Source organism: Cydia strobilella, chromosome 27 (assembly GCF_947568885.1).
Source record: "Cydia strobilella chromosome 27, ilCydStro3.1, whole genome shotgun sequence".
NCBI classification, from domain to species: domain Eukaryota; kingdom Metazoa; phylum Arthropoda; class Insecta; order Lepidoptera; family Tortricidae; genus Cydia; species Cydia strobilella.
In genome coordinates, this window is record NC_086067.1 from 4,214,649 (window position 1) to 4,235,288 (window position 20,640).

The 20,640-nt window shown below is 37.1% G+C and overlaps 2 protein-coding genes across 3 annotated transcripts in view; one reads left to right on the plus strand and one right to left on the minus strand.

Annotated features, from left to right (window-relative positions):
- Positions 1-3,157: 3,157 nt before the first annotated feature.
- Positions 3,158-12,589, plus strand: LOC134753564 (zinc transporter ZIP9-A). Its single transcript, XM_063689474.1, has 6 exons — positions 3,158-3,443; positions 3,787-3,985; positions 4,449-4,559; positions 6,735-6,873; positions 9,053-9,171; positions 10,496-12,589. The coding sequence occupies exons 1-6, from the start codon at positions 3,348-3,350 to the stop codon at positions 10,696-10,698; spliced, it is 867 nt and encodes a 288-aa protein (XP_063545544.1). The 5' UTR covers positions 3,158-3,347; the 3' UTR covers positions 10,699-12,589.
- A 7,319-nt stretch (positions 12,590-19,908) lies between these two features.
- Positions 19,909-20,640, minus strand: part of LOC134753506 (fatty acyl-CoA reductase wat-like) — a 53,289-nt gene continuing 52,557 nt past the window's right edge. For both annotated transcript variants that reach the window (XM_063689401.1, XM_063689402.1), the window contains 2 exons: positions 20,148-20,214; positions 19,909-20,063 (listed from right to left, as the gene is read on the minus strand). In XM_063689401.1, the coding sequence (XP_063545471.1) occupies positions 19,961-20,063; positions 20,148-20,214 (170 nt within the window). In that variant the 3' untranslated portion in view covers positions 19,909-19,960. The remainder of the gene's footprint in view (positions 20,064-20,147; positions 20,215-20,640) is intronic.

Below are 20,640 nucleotides of genomic sequence, written 5' to 3' on the forward strand. Positions count from 1 at the left end.
CAAGATTGTGCCTGCCTTTGTATCACTCTAATTAAATTACATTTAGATACTCAAACTTTCAACTTATTAATAATTTCTTAATTTTAAGCTTTATTGCACATTAAAAAGGTACAAATGGCGAACTTAATGCCTCATGGCATTCTCCTCCCTCCCTTCATTTATTTTTATTTTCACCTCTGGGGTTAAATAAAAAAAACAAGGTCCTACTTTCAACGGTTTGGCTGTGCGTTGTCTTTAAGAATCAAATATAACGAAAGTGTTTTATATAATAATAAGATACTATTTATAATACTAAAACCAAGTAAAACGGTACAAAAAACGTGCCTCGAAAATCAAGAAAATTTGATTCTCGATCAGAGGGCGCTACTAGCTTTGGCCTACTGTCGTATAGATGGCGTTGACGGTTTCGTTTGTTATTTAACAATTTTAACGCATATCAGTGAAAGAACATGGGTCAAAATCATAAAAAAATTAATGCAAATAAAAAAAAAACATTTATCCATATTTAATTACATTTTATCTTATTTTTATAAATCTTCATTTTTAGTTTTAAAGTGTGTCGATAGATTGGCAGTGAATTTACTGGGGTTACAAAATCTACTATGACAGTACCGCTCTATCTTATTATATCCTCTTTGGTGGTCACTCACCGAGGCGCAAAATACCAAATTGTAGGTTTGCCAAAGTGCTATGAAGCGCAGCATACTAGGAGTAAAACGGATTGACCGAGTCCGCAACTCAACGCTGCGCTCAAAAACGCGCATTACTGATGTTGGTGCTAAGACTGCCACGCTGAAATGGGACTGGGCCGGCCATGTCTGCCGCATGCACCCACAGAGGTGGGCAAAAATAGCCACGGTGTGGGTACCACAAGATGGCTGAGTATCTGGCAGGCCCAGGCGGAGATGGCGGGATGACCTGGACCACCTATGGTATACTTATATCTGTGGCGCTCTCTGGCTGCATTTCGACGCAACGTTGGCGCAACTGCGCAGCGACGCCATTTGCACGACAGTGTGGGGTATGGGGTTCATGATTTTAATATTGGCTTAATTTATTCCAGGCTACGCCCAAAGTAAGCTACGTAACGCTGGACCTCAAGAATCCAACTTCCGAATACGCATCGTCCCTGGCTCAAGAGAAGTCCCCCTACGCGCAGATAATCGGCGTTTACAAGCCTAACCTAAACCAGCAAAGAATATAGACTCCGTGTAATTCCAACGTTAAGTTTCCGTTATTGTCCGTGGTGCACACGACAAAAAAAGTGCGATTTATGGCAAATGATGATGATGGAATTTCCTTTTGCACAGTTGCTCCTTTTGACTCACAGATTAATTTAGAAAGGGGAGCCAATCGAATTATATATGCAAAATTTTGAGTTATTCGGGGAGCCCCCCGAAATTTGTAAAAAATTAAATAAGTATTGCTATGTGGTCAATTTTGGTGTGTGGTATCATTTTCGCGTAACTCAAGGATGCTAAATTCATTTCTGATATTTTTACGGTTTCATATAAATATTTTAGAAGAAATGTAAAATATAAATTTGCAATTTTATTTTTTTTCTAAATAAAGGCCTAAATTTTTCTTATACACACACATAAATACACACATTTTTTTTCCAAACTTAGCATCACTTTTATGAACGTTTGCCATGGGGCTTATCCTTGTATCAGATACGCCCGTAGGCCCGTACTATTATGACTAGGCACTTTTCCAGCAACATTTATTACTAACTAATTCTTAAACCTAAACTAAATAAGCTAGATATAAATAAAATGATAACTACTATTTACAAATTACACAATTTTTAACAGTTTGTGGCGACCACATACATGTGTGAAGCCACCTTTACAATAATAACCACGGCAACATTAAGCTGTCAAGTGTCAGGTAGACAGAAAAAAAGGAGATTTTACTACACGTGCATGATAGATGGTTAAAACTAATAATGATTGTATACGTAACTGTTAAACTTTGTATTTAACACAACTCGCGCTTTTAATGTTCCTGCCATCAACTCACCGCACTCCCACAAGTTTGACATTAAATTTCTAGAAAGAAAAATAAGAAAATTAAGCGGCTTTTTTTCAGGGACCGGACAACCCTTTCCGCGATAAAACCCTTTCAATGGGCAACACTTAAACACGGCTAACACATTGAAAGACTTTCCCTTTTGAACTGCAAGCCCATTCATACCCTTACCTTTGACTAACCCTTACCAAAAAGCTAACCAAAAATAAGGCTAGCCCTTAATAAGGGTTACCCTTATCTTTAAGCGCTTTTTATAAAGGTTTCCCTTTGCGTGAAAGAGACAGGATTAGTATATATCTACGGTAGTGTATGAAAAGGAAAGAAAATACGTGCCTAGTCAAAGAACGCCGCCGTCGCCGCCTACGATCGCTCGGATTCGAAGTAATGTGTGCTTTATGAACAAGGTAGACGACTTAAATTAGCACGCTTATATGCTAAAAGGGAAGCCCTTTATAAGGCTAACCCTTATAAGCAATATGCAAGGTGTTGGTGAGCGGATGATAAGGGTTTTGTTAGGGTATTTGGGCTACCGATTACTCAAATGTGGTAGCTTTATATAAGGGTTTTTAAAAGCAAAACAAAGGGTTTCGTCTGGCAAAGGGTATGGTGAGTTAAGCCTTATGCAATACCCTTATAAAACCCGGTTAAGGGATAGCGGGCCGGTCCCTGCTTTTTTTTTCAAATTCCCGTTTTCTGTCGAAAAAAGAAGGCAATGGTTGCCAGTTTATAAGTATATGATAAGTATGTATTAGTCTATTTAAAGACCTCTACACATCTTTGCAGCAAATCTTGTCAGTAGAAAAAGGCGCGAAATTCAAATTTTCTATGGACGGTATCCTCTCGCGCCTACATTTTCTAAATTTGCATTTTGCCGCCTTTTTCTACTGACAAGATTTGCTTGACCAGCTAGGTCCTAACTTGAATGAAAAATCCTTTGTCTAAACTAGAATAAAATTACTGTTGTAATAAATTTATAATAATAAAATTAATAAACACATTGAAAACAAATTATTTAAAAAAAAATTTCCTTCTCGATTTATCACAACTGTTTCTAACTAGAAAAATACAGCGCATGTCGTGTTGTCAGTTCAGCTGTCACAATCACAAACGTCAAATCAAAATTGGCCAATCTACTGAGCCAATCTGCGTGATGATTATTATCCGTGTATAACGAAATTTACTGTTATTACTGTATAACTAGTGGGCTAAGCCATGAACTGTAAACACTAGATAAGAGTTTAAACTCATTTCCGTTCAGAACAAAGCGTATTCTCCCTTTATTTCCTATTAATATTAAAGATTGTTAACTAGTCAATATGGATGGGACCTGGGTGCTTATCTTGCTAGCTCTGGTGATGCTGGTGGGCTCCTACGTAGCTGGGAGTATACCACTAAATGTGACTATGTCTGAGGTATGTATTCCATATGTGCAAGCTTTCTTTTAGTCTACAATCTGTAAATTACAAGACATATTTCTTGGCTCTTGCAACATCTGTTACTTGCCTTTTTGTTACTGTCACAGTCTATTTACTTGATCTATTGGTAATATTTTCATAATAAGTGTATTAGTTTATTGTATTTCAGCCCTGAAATGTTAACTCATCCTTCAATTATTTATTGATATTTTCATGCAAATGTACGGCTTCAAATAAAGTTGTTTACAAACCACAGTAACCAAATTTTTTACATGAAATTTGATTAATATCGTTCCATATTGCAACTACCAATACTTAAAAAAAAACCTTGTTTACACAGGACAAACTCAAAAAAGTGACAGTGTTTGGAGCAGGCCTCCTCGTAGGCACAGCACTAGCGGTTATTATCCCTGAGGGTGTCCGCTCCCTGTTCAGCGAACACTCAGCACCGACAGTTGTTACTAAGGACTTTACAGCACAGCCTCCAATGCATGATGATAAGGATTTGCACAGTGTTATTGGGATTACTTTGGTTCTTGGTGAGTAAAATTTATATTTACAGTAGAGCAATAATCTGGCAATGTAAAATGGCAAAATATCTGACACACACAATAACAACCTGGCAGCCTCTGACAGCCTGGGGCACTGGAGGCCTCGGTCACTTGTTCTTAGTACATGACATTTATTTCAGTTTAAATCTGACACAATCTTAAGGGGAGAGACTCCCGCGCGAGAGGGAGAATTTTGCATGTAAAAAATACATCAATAAACTCAAAACGCAATGTGCTAATTATTACACTAATTGCTCTATACAAGTTCTTTAAAAATAGGTGTTCTGTGATTTAGACCAATCAGCAAGTGTTGCCACACACTAAAATTGTTTTATGGATACGTTTAATTCCTTGCGTTCAGGTTTATTTAAACAGCTGTTAACTGGTAAAGCCTTTCCCTGTTAATTGGGTTGCAATGTTTTGAAACATGTTCTTTCGTGCATTGTTTCAGGATTCGTGTTTATGCTGCTAGTCGACCAGATGTCCTCGCGATACAATGAGACTGGCAATCCTCAGGAGAGGAACATGACTGCCACCGTGGGTCTTGTGGTGCATGCTGCCGGTATGTTTCAAACAACCAAATTGTCAGTAAATAAGAACAAAAAAAACTGTACTCATCCTTTTCTTTTGGGTGCTACTAGTGTAAGACAAAGATAGTATGATTCTCTCTGTCTTTGTTTGAAATGAGACAGTCCTTTGACAGTCGGTAGTGACCCTGCTTACGAATCAGGAGCTCCCGGGTTTGAATCCTGGTAAGGGCATTTTTGTTTGTAATATCACAAATAGTTGTTCCTGAGATATAGATGTTTTCTGTGTAATTATATAAGTATTAATATATAACTGTATATTACATCTATTGTAGTTTAGTGCCTACAACACAAACCTAACTAAGATTACTGTGGAATGAGGTTGATCTGTGTAAAATTATCCTAAAATATTTATTAATTACATAATGCGGCTTTAGCAGACACGTTTTGGTACAACACTAGTTGGTATTCAATTGAACTGAAATTTATCTTACCTAATTTATAGAAACTCTGAATAACCTCATCTGAATCGTCTCAATGGCTAGTTTGAAGAAAAGTATACTTGGGGACAAAATCTTATACAATAAATATATTTTTCACTTCTCATGCACGTAAAGTTCGCCTTTTAAGTCGTGCGTAGACGACATAAAGTTGCTTATTATGTTCTAGAGCATAGTGTAAAATCATTTATTACGTTCCTTATTGACTTAGCAATAAAGTCCAAAATCTGCCATACAAACTGCCAGCTATGCGGCGCCCCCGATCGGCCCAAGTACAATTTTCTTTAGTCTTGAATAAATACGGTAAAATAACCTAAAATATTGGATATTTTTGTATATTTTACTCACAATCGAAGTGAAAAGCAGAGTGTATAACTCAGGCATAAATGTCTATGTTTATCCTCGACTATGTTGGTCCTCGTTGCGCTCGAACCAATAAACTGCCTCGGATAAAAATGGATCGCTTTATTAATGGATCGCCTTGTTGTAGAATCTACTATTTTTAACAAATATGTGTAGGATGCGTGGATCGGAATGTAAGGACTGAAAGAGTGAGTGAGAGAACGAACTGCAGAATGAACGATGTGTAAATGAGAGAGTGTGATGCTGAGTGTTAGTGCGTGCGAAAGAGATGGCAAAACGCCATCGGCAGATTTAAAATGGTAACTAGATTAGAGGATTCTTGTTTTGAGCGCTAAGAAAAGACGTGCTTATGTTAATTTGTTGTTTGCCAATTTCTTTAAATAGTTAAATATATCCAGTAAAATTCGTAAAGTGAGTTTTTTTCAAAATCCACTTCCTACATAAGTTATTTATAACATAACATATTACTTATGAACTAAGGTAAAAGTAGTAGGTAGTTTTTAATTAGTATTAGAACCTTTATAATGAATATTGTAACGGCACATTCGGCGTTAAAACACATGCCTTATCATTAATAGGCTTATCGTGTTCATTATTATGATAATTGCTTAACTCTGAAACAGGCACTCTACCAAAACGGTTTATCGCTATTAAGAACTTCATTTAATGAAACAAGGAAAACTATTAATATTTAATGTCAGGGCTATTATCGTATTTTACAAGCTTTTATTTAACTTGCACTGTGAGAGTTGCAGATGTTAGTGTTGGTCAAATCTTGAAAGCTAAATTTTACCCAATTCCCGATTTGCGATCGAGTTGAAATTTTGCATAGCAAGTATCTGTAAATCGGATGACAATACCCAAATGTTCCGTACCCAAAGGGTAAAAACGGGACCCTATTACTAAGACTCCGCTGTCTGTCTGTCTATCCGTCTGTCACCAGGCTGTATCTCATGAAATAATATTGTCTTCGGTTACCGCGATAGTTACTCATGAAATAAAACTATGAAAACGGATTATATCGCGTATATTGAAAAAATTCAATATACGCGATATAATCCGTTTTCATAGTTTTATTTCATGTATCTCATGAAAGTTAAAATTTCTAGACAGTTGAAATTTTCACAATTGATGTATTTCTGTTGCCGCTATAACAACAAATACTAAAAACAGAACAATATAAATATTTAAGTAGGGCTCCCATACAACAAACGTGATTTTTTTGCCGTTTTTTGCGTAATGGTACGGAACCCTTAGTGCGCGAGTCTTTTTAGAAGTATTAAAGGAGCCTTAAGCGATAGCGGCCAAGTTTATATACATATTCTCTACACCATTTTTCTGTTTTAGCTGACGGCGTTGCCCTAGGCGCTGCAGCGACCACGTCCCACAGAGATGTGGAAATTATCGTATTCTTAGCCATCATGCTGCATAAAGCACCTGCTGCTTTTGGACTCGTCACATTCCTTCTCCACGCTGGCTTGGACAGGTATTCCATTCCCTTTTTTTATTGAATTCACCGGATTAAGATTTTTACCACAGATTTAATATATACGCTAGATGACGCAAATACGACGATTTGTATTGAAACCAAGCGTGCCGACTTTTTCATACAAAATTTACGCATAATATAAAATTAAAATTACTTATATGTGATAGAAAATATGTTCTCGCCTTTGGGTGCTCGCAATTTTTGGGCTGTTGCAGTTAATTATCATGCAACGAAGCATTTTTTAAGTTTTCACGGACGTCCGGCTGCAACAACTGACGCGCGTGGACTGTAAAGAGCGACGGTCAACCTCGACGCTTGGTCGGGGTTCGGACACGCGAAGTAGATGCATTTGCGTCTTCTATGGTATATTTATTTCTGTGATTTTTCTGTGAAACCCACTACCACGTGCATGATCCCTAAATTAAGAATATGGTTAAAAATACCGTCGAATAAACCTAAATTGTTAGAAGACCTTTGTCAAGGCAAACCAAGGCAAGGCGATTGTTCTTCATTTATTCTGTACCAGCTTTTGCCCGCAACTTCGTCTGCGTGGAATTAGTAATTTGGGTACCTTAATTTTTAAACAAATCTGCTTTTAAGAGGCCGGTGTCGATTTTAGTCGCAAAAATGTAAAATTGATAGATTTCTTCGATGAAATTGTACACCTTTTGTTACCAAATTGAAATAACAAGTACTGGTTTCTATTAGCACGTCTTCTTATCTTGCCTTTTATCAGATCAATTTTTTGAAAACAGACTCACTAAATTAGTAATGATTTTTTTTCTGAAGGACGTTTAGGTAAACGCGCGTAAAGCATTGATTTTGTCGGTCTTATTTGTAAATTTCGTAAAGTTTGGACTGCTAAAAATGGTAAATTTGTATTACACATATTCTGTACTTGGCCTTTATCAGATTACATTTTTGTTATATGACTTAGAGTTCGAGGAAATGAAAGTTAAACGAATTCAATTTTCTCCAGAAATTACTTCAAAACAAGTTACAATTTCTCTGAAAAATCGACTTAATTTCAACGTAATTTGGATACTTGAACAATCTACAACATTTGCTGAAACTATTCTTATACATCAATTTGTATAATTTACCACCATAATTTTTTGATGAATTTTTAAAAACTGCCCCTTCTCTTCACATATTACCGGTGACGCACGCTCGCGACCTCATTATTAAAAGGCAAGATGAGAAAACGTGCTAATAGAAACCAATACTTGTTATTTAGATATTACGTAACAAAACAAGTATAATTTCAACGACTAAATGTATCAATTTAAAATTTTTGCTCCAAAATCGACTACGGCCTCTTAAATCCATCCTTTTTTTCACCACTGGTCAGCCACTCTCTAAATTTCCACCCCATTTTTTACACCCCTAAGGGATGATTTCGGGGATAAAAATGATTTTATATCCTTCCCTACAGTTTAAACTATCCCCATACCCAGTTTCATCTAAATCGGTTCAGCCGTTATTGATTCCCAATACGAATTTCCACCCCCTTGAGGGGTGAGTTCTGGGATAAAAAGTATCCTATGTCCTTCCCCGGGACTCAAGCTATCTGTATACCAAATTTAAACTGAATCGGTTCAGCGGCTTAAGCGTGAAGAGGTAACACACAGACAGACAGACTTTCGCATTTATAATACTAGCTTTTGCCCGCGACTTCGTCTGCGCGGACTTACTAACAGCAGCTAAAGCAAGCATAGCGCCTGGAAAAAATTTCATAGCAATTATTCAATTTGAGCATATTTTGCACACAAATTAGCAGACACTACATTAATTATCTCAATTCCACCCCGCTTTTTACTTTCTTAAGGCATGATTTTCGGGATAAAAACTATCCTATGTCCTTCTCAGGGACTCAACCTATCTCTATGCCAAATTTCATCTAAATCGATTCAGCGGTTTAAGCGTGAAGAGGGAACACACAGACAGACAGACAGACTTTCGCATTTATAATATTAGTATGGATTAAGTATGGATTTAAGATTTATTCGTCAAGGTACCACATTGTCGTTTGTCGATAAGATTGATTTGTAATTGAAGATATATGGAAATAGCGCCTTCCTGACAAGCGACAATAAGTACCCTTTTAGTTGAAAATGGCACATTTAACAAACCGTTTAGCTGTGCACAAATTGTATAATCACGTTTCATGTTACAGAAACCGTATCCGCAAGCATCTGCTGATCTTCTCATGCGCCGCGCCGCTGCTCGCCATGCTAACGTATTTCGGCATCGGGAATGAAAGCAAGCAGACACTCAGCGATTTCAACGCTACTGGTCAGTATTTATTGCCTACAAGCGACCCGCCCCGGCTTCGCACAGGTGCAATGCTAAACATATAAAAGATAGATATAACTCCGTAATAGATAGATACAGTCTAAGGAAAAAACGTGCCTCGAAAATCACGAAAATTTGATTCTCGATCAGATGGCGCCACTAGTTTTGGCCTACACTCTTATAGAGGGCGTTGACTGTTTCGTTTGTTATTTATAATTTTAACGCATACCAGTGAAAGAACACGGGTCAAAATCATATAAAAATAATTAATGCAAATAAAAAAATCATTTATCCATATTTAAATACATTTTATTGTATTTTTATAAATATTTATTTTTAGTTTTAAAGTGTGTCGACAGATGGCAGTGAATTTACTGGGGTTACAAAATTTACTATGACAGTACCGCTCTAGTATAAGTTACTCTATGTACATATAAACCAGTGGTTCCTAACCTTTTCAGTATTTCAAATGATGAATGAACACCTGCTGACATATGTAACTTTATTAATTTCCGCTTCCCAAAGGTCGTCTGGAAGAGATCGCTTTTTAGCGATAAGACCGCCTGTTGTTTACCTCTGCTTGTGTTTCTGTTTTCTTTTGGTATTGTTTTCTTTTATTAAGGTGTGCTATAAAGAATATTTGTATTATATCTTATCTTTTCTAATTAGCGTTTTAGAGTGCATATTTTTTTAAGTTTTGCACTATGGCACAGAATGAGTAATAGTACTACCGTACAGAAAGGACACTTCCTACAAAACCCGAAGTTTGACAGCGATTCAGGGTCGAATCATGCTGTCCCTTTCTAATGTATGGCACTATCCCTTACAGCTATTTAGGAATGTCAAAATTCAAGTCATTATCTTATCTGTGGTCGTACACGCAAAGGGACGTCAAGTTGTGCCAACCCTAATAATTGCTCGGAGCCATAGACATAGTATATACAAGTAGTTATAGACATGAAACCGAGCGACCAGGAGTAAGAGAAAGACATATTCATGTATTGACAGTTTCATGTATATCCTTTTTCTCTTTCACTCTTATAAATCTCGGTATTTCGCCATCGCTTACTTGCTATGATGCCATAACCCGACCATGAAAAAATACCCGGTCGGTGATAAAGACAAAGCATGGCACTATTTTGGTTTTCTTCTTATAGGAATCGCAATATGACTATATTTCTCTATCAAAGAGTGTCAGGCCCTTGCTCGGAGCAATGCTGAGCCGAGCGAAGCCGAGTTTGCCCGAAAGAGTGTCCCACCACTGACTATGGACTTAGTACAAAAAATCTACAACCCTCTTTACATAGCTCTTTTTTGTCTACAGGTATAGCGATGTTATTCTCAGCGGGCACCTTCCTCTACGTGGCCACGGTACACGTTTTGCCCGAGCTCACCCACTCCTCCCACACACACGCCTTACTAGGGGAGGCGCCTAAGGGCTTCGGGGGTTTGCAGTTCTGCGAGGTACTCATATTGACCGTCGGCGCGTTGTTGCCAGCTCTACTCACTATGGGACATGAACATTAGGTACATCATACTCTCCCACTCCCAGCCTTACAAGGGGAGGCGCCTAAGGGCTTCGGGGGCTTGCAGTTCTGCGAGGTACTCATATTGACCGTCGGCGCGTTGTTGCCAGCTCTACTCACTATGGGACATGAACATTAGGTACATCATACTCTCCCACCCACACGCCTTACTAGGGGAGGCGCCTAAGGGCTTCGGGGGTTTGCAGTTCTGCGAGGTACTCATATTGACCGTCGGCGCGTTGTTGCCAGCTCTACTCACTATGGGACATGAACATTAGGTACATCATACTCTCCCACCCACACGCCTTACTAGGGGAGGCGCCTAAGGGCTTTAGGGGCTTGCAGTTCTGCGAGGTGCTCATATTGACCGTCGGCGCGTTATTGCCAGCTCTACTCACTATGGGACATGAGCATTAGGTACATCATATTCTCCCACCCACACGCCTTCCTAGGGGAGGCGCCTAAGGGCTTCGCGGGTTTGCAGTTCTGCGAGGTGCTCATATTGACCGTAGCCGCGTTGTTGCCAGCTCTACTCACTATGGGACATGAGCATTAGGTACATCATATTCTCCCACCCACACGCCTTCCTAGGGGAGGCGCCTAAGGGCTTCGGGGGTTTGCAGTTCTGCGAGGTGCTCATATTGACCGTAGCCGCGTTGTTGCCAGCTCTACTCACTATGGGACATGAACATTAGGTACATCATACTCTCCCACCCACACGCCTTACGTGACGTTTTTAACTAAAAGGTACCACATTGTCGGTTGTCAATAAGGTTGATTTCAAATTCAATCTTTATGGAGATAGCACCTTATTGACAAGCGACAATAAGTACCCTTTTAGTTGAGAATGGCACATATGAAGGCATTTGTTTGACTACTATATGTATAGGGTGTCCCTAAAAGTATGATTAGATCTATATTTTTGAAGACATCCCATAATTTCTTTCTAATTAGAAATTTTTGTACGAATTTAGGCGAGTGTATTATGGTTTAAGGGCGTCACACACGGCGAAGGTATTATAACATTTTATCTTAAGATGCCTGGATAGAAAATATAGTATCTTAAGGTATCACACACGGTTTAAGATACGATAAGTAGATCCGCTCGATATCTTAAGATAGTGTAATAATTGTAATATTATTGTATCCTTGTCGTTTGTATCATGTTGCGATATATTTTGTATCTTAAGATATCATGTTAAGATATATCTCGCACCTTAAGGCATCTTCGCATTGCTAGCCATCTTAACATATAATCTCCGTATCTCTCGATATCTTATGACACTGTAACATGAAAATATGTCATAACCGTCTGTGATGGTTCATATAAAATGTATAGCGAGCTATTTTATGTTAAGGGGATCCCATGCCCCAATGACCTTCGATCTGAATCCCTTAGTTTTCTAATGTTTTTTGTAACTTATCAATCTTATCATATTAACAACAACGGCTTTAAGCAATATAGTATCCCATGTTTACTTCGAGATATTTGGCGTTTACTTCAAACTTCATTGTTTTCGAGATATTTGGCACAGGGACCGGCCCGCTATCCCTTATCGGGGTTTTATAAGGGTATTGCATAAGGCTTAACTCACCATACCCTTTGCCAGACGAAACCCTTTGTTTTGCTTTTAAAAATCCTTATATAAAGCTACCACATTTGAGTAATCGGTAGCCCAAATACCCTTACAAAACCCTTATCATCCGCTCACCAACACCTTGCATATTGCTTATAAGGGTTAGCCTTATAAAGGGCTTCCCTTTTAGCATATAAGCGTGCTAATTTAAGTCGTCTACCTTGTTCATAAAGCACACATTACTTCGAATCCGAGCGATCGTCAGCGGCGACGGCGGCGTTCTTTGACTAGGCACGTATTTTCTTTCCTTTTCATACACTACCGTAGATGTACTAATCCTGTCTCTTTCACGCAAAGGGAAACCTTTATAAAAAGCGCTTAAAGATAAGGGTAACCCTTATTAAGAGCTAGCCTTATTTTTGGTTAGCTTTTCGGTAAGGGTTAGTCAAAGGTAAGGGTATGAATGGGCTTGCAGTTCAAAAGGGAAAGTCTTTCAATGTGTTTGCCGTGTTTAAGTTTCGCCCATTGAAAGGGTTTTATCGCGGAAAGGGTTGTCCGGTCCCTGATTTGGCATCAAAATTTAACAATTTTAGGCCAAAAAACTGGATTTCTGGCCATAACTATTGTGTTAATTAGTTTAAAATTAAAACCTTAAACAAATTTTAGAGACGTCATAGACGAACCCAAATATGTAGATTTCGTATATGTAAGATCTTTCACAGCAATCGAGATACGAAAAAAGTGTTTTTTAGACAATGTTTAAAAAAATAAATAAATAAGTATTCATTTCTTTCAAAATCCGGTAGACAAAAAGGGAGATAAAAGATTGAAGAACCGATATCCGTTTGTCTTAATTCTACACTACCGCTTAAAAGTATTTAGGCAGCCGCAATTTTCACCATACAATTGTACTCGTATACAAAAATTATTTTCAAAATCATACTGTTCGACTCTCTTACATGTTGGATTGAATTTTTATTTAAGTAGGTAAATATATTGAGCCTCAAATTGTTGCCAAAAACATCCTTTAAAATTTCGAGTTTACTTTATGCAACGATTTAAAAAACCCTTATGTAAGTACTAGTTCATACAAAATAAAACGATTTTGTACTGGAAAACGTTTTATGGATTTTTTTACGCTTGCCATTTGGTAAATAGGCAATATACACGAATATTCTGTTATGTATGTTAAATTAAAAAAGTTAACTGCACAAAAAACTATTACCCGACTGCGACTTAGTCTATTTTGTATACGATTGTATGGAAAAAATTACGAGTGCCTAAATGTGACGTTTTCAACCAAAAGGTACCACATTGTCGCTTGTCGATAAGGTTGATTTCAAATTGAAGCTATATGGAAAAAGCGCCTTATTGACAACCGACAATAAGTACCTTTTTGGTTGAGAATGGCACAAATAGTTATGAACGGTAGTGTATTTGTAGTGCAAAAGTAGGAGATACGATTTAAAACTTGTCAAAAACCGATGAAAACCTCGGGTAGCCCCTTAAGATAAAATATTATAGTATCTTCGCCGCGTGACGCCCTATAGTGTTGACATGACAAATTAATAAAGGTACACAAACATTTAAGTTAACACGTTTTCTACCCCACCATGGTAACAACCGTATGTTACAAAAGAAAAGTAGATCAAATATGTATAAAATTGTGTTTTAAAATGAAACATACGGTGTTTATGCCTGGTAGCGGTTGTAAAGCTATTTTAGTAGAGTAATATAAAATGTGGTATTTTCTATAAAAAGGGACCTTATTGTCGATGGCGCTTACGCCATTATAAACGACAATAAGGTCCCTTTTCATAGAAAATGCCCCAAATATATCTTTAAGTGTTTCGCCGTTTGAATTTGATTATAAGAATTAATAGTAAAAACCTTTTTTTTTATTGTAAAAATAATAATAACATCTATATTTATACATACCATACATATACGATTTGTAACTGATATGCCAAATTTTAGAAGAAATACGTACATTTAAGATAGTAAGCACTAATTAGTAGCTTATACAGAGTGGGTCTTGTGACACGATCGATACTTTAAACAATAGCTAGCCTTACACGCACGGATTTGCCCGTCGGATCTGCCTGAAAGATGTGTCTGGCGGACACATCCGTCAATGTGTGGCGAAAAATAGACACAGATTTGTCCGTCGGATGCCCGTCCGCTGCCCATCTGTGTCTATTTCTCGCCACACATTGACGGATGTGTCCGCCAGACACATCTTTCAGGCAGATCCGACGGGCAAATCCGTGCGTGTATGGCTAGCTAATTAACATCTCCATATTGCACCGGGAGATGTCGAAGGGTTAGTCCAATTGGTGTTTTAATAGGGTATTCTCCTACTAGTCTAATCAGTTTCTTTTTTAGAACTGGTAAGACGATTTGCTAATATGGAATTTATATAAAACATTACACAATGACGGCACGGTCAAGTCATCTACTTTTTATATCTCTATCCGATTTATTATATAGAACTTATGTTTAAAAATAACTGCTATATTTTTCTAATAATTAGCTCCATGCATGAATTTATTTTTATTTTTGGATTCATAATTTATATCGTTGGAACACCGGAAATGATAAAAATACTTTTGTAAATCTTAACATTATTTTATTAAAAAATATTTAAAATGTTGAAAGTTTTTGAGCGGTTGAAACGCTCATAATTTTTGGCGCGAATTCGACAGAGCGTGATGACGTCACACGTTGGGCGGCCCAACTGACGTTTGCTACTAATGACACTAATCTGTCGAACGCGTGACGTCACGTGGCGTTTCGAGCGTTTCGCTCACTATCTTTTCGCGGGCAAATTTTTGTACTTTTTATTTATAATTTTAAGTAATTAAATGGTAATTTAAAAACGGAAATGCATTTGTAACATGATATAACGGTAACAAACATCCGAATAAAACATATTTCGTTCAAATATAAACTTCATGCATGAGGCTAATTATCTGCCGGGCTAGCACATGATTGGCGCGAGAGTATCTCGCCGCGACGTAGACTACCCGTCCCCCTTTAATTCATACAGTTAGTAAAAGACGGGTAGTCTATCTCGCGGCGAGATACTGTCGCGTCAATCATGTGCTCGGCCTACTGGTGCTTTATTTCATGCATGGTGGTAAATAATTTATTCTAAATACAGTTAAATTATTATAACATCAGTTATTTTAACATCTCGCATCCGGGACGCACCTTATACATGTAACTTCAAAAAAATGCTTGACAAACTTCTTTATTGTAACTAACTTCAAAAAATACGCTCCTTTATTCCAATGCATTTTTATTTGTGAACATTTGGTATATTAAGTGAATTTCATATTTTTACTTCAGGGTAGCTTAAAATTTTAGTCAAGATTGTTGTTTTATATTTTTAATTTAGTAATTATCTTTTAGATAGTCAAAAGCTATAAAATGAGTACATATTGAATACATATTGTGGAATATTTATTCAAAATGTACCCTTTTAATAGAATGTGCATACTTTAGAACAATTTAAAAAATTAAGGTAAATAGTATTAGGATAAGTATCCATAAGTTCCTTCAAATCCATACTAATATTATAAATGCGAAAGTCTGTCTGTCTGTCTGTGTGTTGCCTCTTCACTCTTAAACCGCTGAACCGATTGGGTTGAAATTTGACGTAGAGATAGTTCGAGTCCCGGGGAAGGTCATAGGGTGGTGATTATTACAGAAATCGCCCTTTAGGGGGTGAAAAGGGGGGTGGAAATTTGTATGGGGAATCAATAAGCACTAAACCGATTTACATGAAATTGGGTATGGAGGTAGTTTGAGTCCCGGAGACCCCAAAAATTTCTCTTCTCTTCTCTTATCTTATATTCTCTTCTATTCTATTCTCTTCTCTTATCTTCTCTTCTCTTATCCTATCTTACCTTACCTTATATATAATATGCTCAAATTGAATAATTGCTATGAGAATTTTTCCAGGCGCTATACTTACTTTAAGTGCCGTTACTAAGTCCACGCAGATGAAGTCGCGGGCGAAAGCTAGTATTATATAACGGCAATACAATATCTATTGACTTATATATGTAAGTATGTTATCTTGTTGCTAATCTCCAATTAGTTTTCAAAATTTGACAGAAGAGAGATTTTCGTCTCTGTTGCTCGATAAGTACAAGAGCGAGAGGTGAATTTATGATTTTTGGATCGTATTTCGTCTATATTTTGATTTGTAATACTGTCAACACTGCCACTACCATGCCCAACATTGCCTAAAAAAACCGGCCAAGTGCGAGTCGGACTCGCGCACCGAGGGTTCCGTACTTTTTAGTATTTGTTATAGCGGCAACAGAAATACATCATCTGTGAAAATTTCAACTGTCTAGCTATAACGGTTCATGAGATACAGCCTGGTGACAGACGGACAGCGGAGCCTTAGTAATAGGGTCCCGTTTTTACCCTTTGGGTACGGAACCCTAAAAACGGCGATTTGCGCTGGAGCGAAAACTCTTTAGGAGTATTCCAGCGTACCAAAACCGTCTCGTGTGATGCGGAAGGGTCCTGAATTTTCCCCAGGCTACCATCCCCCCACACAGTCCTACCGCTCTAATTACCCTAGGGTAATGGTAGGTTTGGCTCTATTACCCTAGTGTAATAGAGCCAAAATCAGGTTAAAAAATGGCGATTCGATTCTTTACAAATCAGTTGTCTTTGTGTAATGGGGTTGGTCGAAGTATTTTGTAGATGGCGCCAGCATAGCTTACCCTGTCAATTTCAGAATTGTATCAAATCCTTGTTTTTTTTTATGGCCCTTTAAGCCAAATCAAAGAGAAAGGGGAAAACAAATCTTTGAGAGTTGCGAACCCCATTCCTAATAATGGTCGCTATTCTCCTATTGTTAGTAATTAGATATAGACAGTTGTTTAAGCCAAGCAATGTTGGCAAAGGTAGGCAATGTTGAGGAAGTTGACGGTACAGAAAATAGTCATACGTCGGAATTATTCCAAAATTGTGAAATTTCTTGGAAACATTGAAATTGATCAAAGATTAGGATTAGGAACACCTTAATGTAGAATTTTCTGAAACTATCCTTTAGTCACTGGGACCTCAAGGACTATTTAGTAAAAAAATACTGTAAAAAATCCTTCCTTTGTAAATGTGGTCTAATTCGACATTTAAATCCGTGTCTTTGCACTATTTCTCAATGGGGTTAAGTATTTTACAAATAGCGCCAGCATAGGTTTTCCTGTCAGTCCTACGAAAAGTGTCAAATTCATGTTTTTTTGGAATTTTAGAATTGCAAGTCTCACAGAAACAAACCAGAAACAGTAGGCCTAGCACATGATTATTATAGCGGCGCGACAGTATCTCGCGGCGAGATATACTTCCCGTCCCTCTTTTATTAACATAGTTAGAAAAAGACGGGTAGTCTATCTCGCGGTGCTATACAAACCTTTGACAATTGCCAACACCATTTGCATAATTCTTATTAAAATATTGTGGCCTAATTCTATTCCAAAATGACTTATTTATTTAAATATATCTATCAGAATATTGTATACACATTTCATGAAAAATTATAAGCCTTCGCATAATATTGTTTAATATATTGCAAGTTATTATAACCGTAAAAGTTTTCGCTCAATTATGATTGTCATTTTAAATAAGTAATTTCTAAAGTCTAAAGACCTAAAAAAGGGTCTGTAAAAATGGATTATTCGTATTAATACAATTTTGGCCGAATAATTTCCTTCCGTTTATTTGTTAATTTTTTTTTAAACTTATTTAAAATATAAAAAATAGTTTTCTTTATATTCCGTCAACTGCTTCAACATTGCCTAACCGAGCCAAATAAAAATAAAAAGCTTTTATTTCCTGGCTAAATAAAAAATAAATGGCTGGTTAAATATTGCCTGGCGTGAAAAACGGTGGTAGTCTACCAAATCGCTATCTACGAGTATATTTAATTTAATTTAATGGGTAGAGATGGAGAGTGACCGATACGACATACACAGCTATTTGACAATCACTGTTTTTTCAGGCCAGGCAATGTTTTGCATGGTAGGCAATGTTGCAACAGTTGACATTAAACTAGACATTAGTTATTGGTTTTGTATTGTATTGATATATAGGTAATATATGATATAGAATTGTACAAAATAAGCCTAATTATCTTGTTTGTATATAGTGGTTTTATAAATATATGTTGTGTTGTAATAAATATAAATCGCTTCTTTTTATGTTTTTTATTAATTACAATAATTACTTACACACTAAAACAAATTCAAGAACAAAATGAAACACGATTGCAAAAAATTTTTTTATTTAACTTAAAATTATTTGAGCAAATCAATCAACGTTCCATTTTAAAAACTTGTACAAAAAAGGTATTTGCTAAAAAATTAAGTATAATGTCATGTTCTAAATCTGATATATTAATATACATAATCTGATATATAAATAATGATACTACGATGGATTAAATATCTGAATGTAAAGGTTTCAGATCTATGTTGTAATATCACATTAATATGTAACAAAAAAAAAACATTTAAAAAAATACGATCATTTCTACTTTTTTAATCTCATTTGTTTTTGGACGGATATTTTTAAAGAGGTCATACTAAAAATATAACTTACACACTTCATGAAAAAAGTACCTAAATACATATAAACACAAATCGATTCTTAAATATATTGTTAATTTACGATCACGGACTTTAGGGTTTAAGCTTGTGTGGTTATTTAGGGTCTCTATTGGTTCCCATAAAGTTTTAAGTCATAATATATTGTTTGTCCACATTTTCGTTAGTCATAATTTGGTTTTTCTCAGAAACGCGTAACTTTTCTGGGAACGAAACCATAAAATACCCGATAGTCGGATTTTCGGCATTAGGCGGGTCCACACAGAACAAAACCGATATACTTAGTGAGCACTCTATGTCTTCTTAATTCTCTTTTTTGGCCCTAGTGAAAAAGGGTACAAGTTTCGCGCAGGGGTCTCTATTGTTTCCCATATAGTTTTAAGTCATAATGTATCGTTTGTCCACTTTCGTTAGTCATAATTTGATTTTTCTCAGAAACGCGTAACTGTTCACTCATTTCAGGATTGCCATAAAACAAACCTAACCTGAGGAAAATCCTGAAAAGTTAACGGTTTTAGAATCATTGACTAATGATATGACAATCATTACATTATGACTTTCAATAATTATGTCAAACAAAGGGACCCCCTCGCGCAGCTTATTAGGCACAGAATAAATAATAGTAGGTATTAGGTACAGAAGTTTCACTCTAACAAAACGCTTCTATTACGGCAGATATGACCGCTAGGTGGCGCAAGCGCGAGCAGGCGTCCTTTCCGTAGCGGTGCGCGGCAACCACTATGGCTAGACACCAAAATTGGTGTGGGCCGCATGCACTTGTAGCGACGCGACGAAATCGCGGAGTGAGCCACGCCTGGCTTATGTGTAAAAGGGCATAAGTGTTACGTGGAACTTACGCCCTTTTAGAACTACGCTGCCCGGGACTTCACTGGCCCACTATTACAGGGTTCTGTGTTACATTTTCAAGATAGTTGAAATTCGACTTAATGTCACTATGATAAAGTTAAAAATTTCAGTTCGATAGAAGTGAAGCATAGAACCCTGTAATATTGGGCCAGCGACTTGTACCCTTATTCACTAGGGCCACGGAATTATCTATCTACCCTAGCACCACTCTTGAGACAGACCGTAACGCGAGGTATGCGAAGTTCAGCAGCAGACCAAAGAAAACTAGCTTCACGAACTGGTGGAGGTAGTAGAGTCTGCAAGGGAAAAGTGGCCTTGTTTAAATTTTTCCATCTGTACAACAGATGGCGCGCAAATTAAAGTAAAGAAGTTAAGATCACCTGTCCCACTTTTTCTTGGCCTCTGGCAAAGTTGAGAGGTCGTCTTTGACTAAGTATACGCGAAGACCTGTAAAAAAATACCATCAGCAATTGATATGCAATCGAGCTGTCATTTCGGGCTATAGAAAGTTAAAAATAATGTTTAAAGCAGAGACGCTTTTCGGATAGATTTTCGTATTAACCCGGTTGTTGCTATCTCTATTGCACGCGCATAATTATAGGTAGGTCCCGCTCATGATGCCGGTTGTCAATGTCATTGTGCGAGTATGACAGCAATATAATTATGCGCGTGCAATAGAGATAGCAACAACCGGGTTAATGTACGGAAATCTATCTGAGAAGCATATTAGACCAACTTGCAGTTGTTGAAAGGGAAGAATCTCGCAGTCTGAGGGGTCTAAATTACCCCATAAAACACAAACTTTTATCATGCTCACCAACAATGATGTAAAATCCCAAGAAATATCCGATGTATATGTTGAAATGGAACGGT

Excerpts from the sequence above, each read along its gene's own strand:
- LOC134753564 (XM_063689474.1), top strand. The coding sequence starts at position 3,348 with ATGGATGGGACCTGGGTGCTTATCTTGCTAGCTCTGGTGATGCTGGTG. Across the intron at positions 4,560-6,734 it reads TCTTGTGGTGCATGCTGCCG|CTGACGGCGTTGCCCTAGGC; the intron begins GTATGTTTCAAA and ends TTTCTGTTTTAG. Across the intron at positions 6,874-9,052 it reads CTCCACGCTGGCTTGGACAG|AAACCGTATCCGCAAGCATC; the intron begins GTATTCCATTCC and ends TTCATGTTACAG.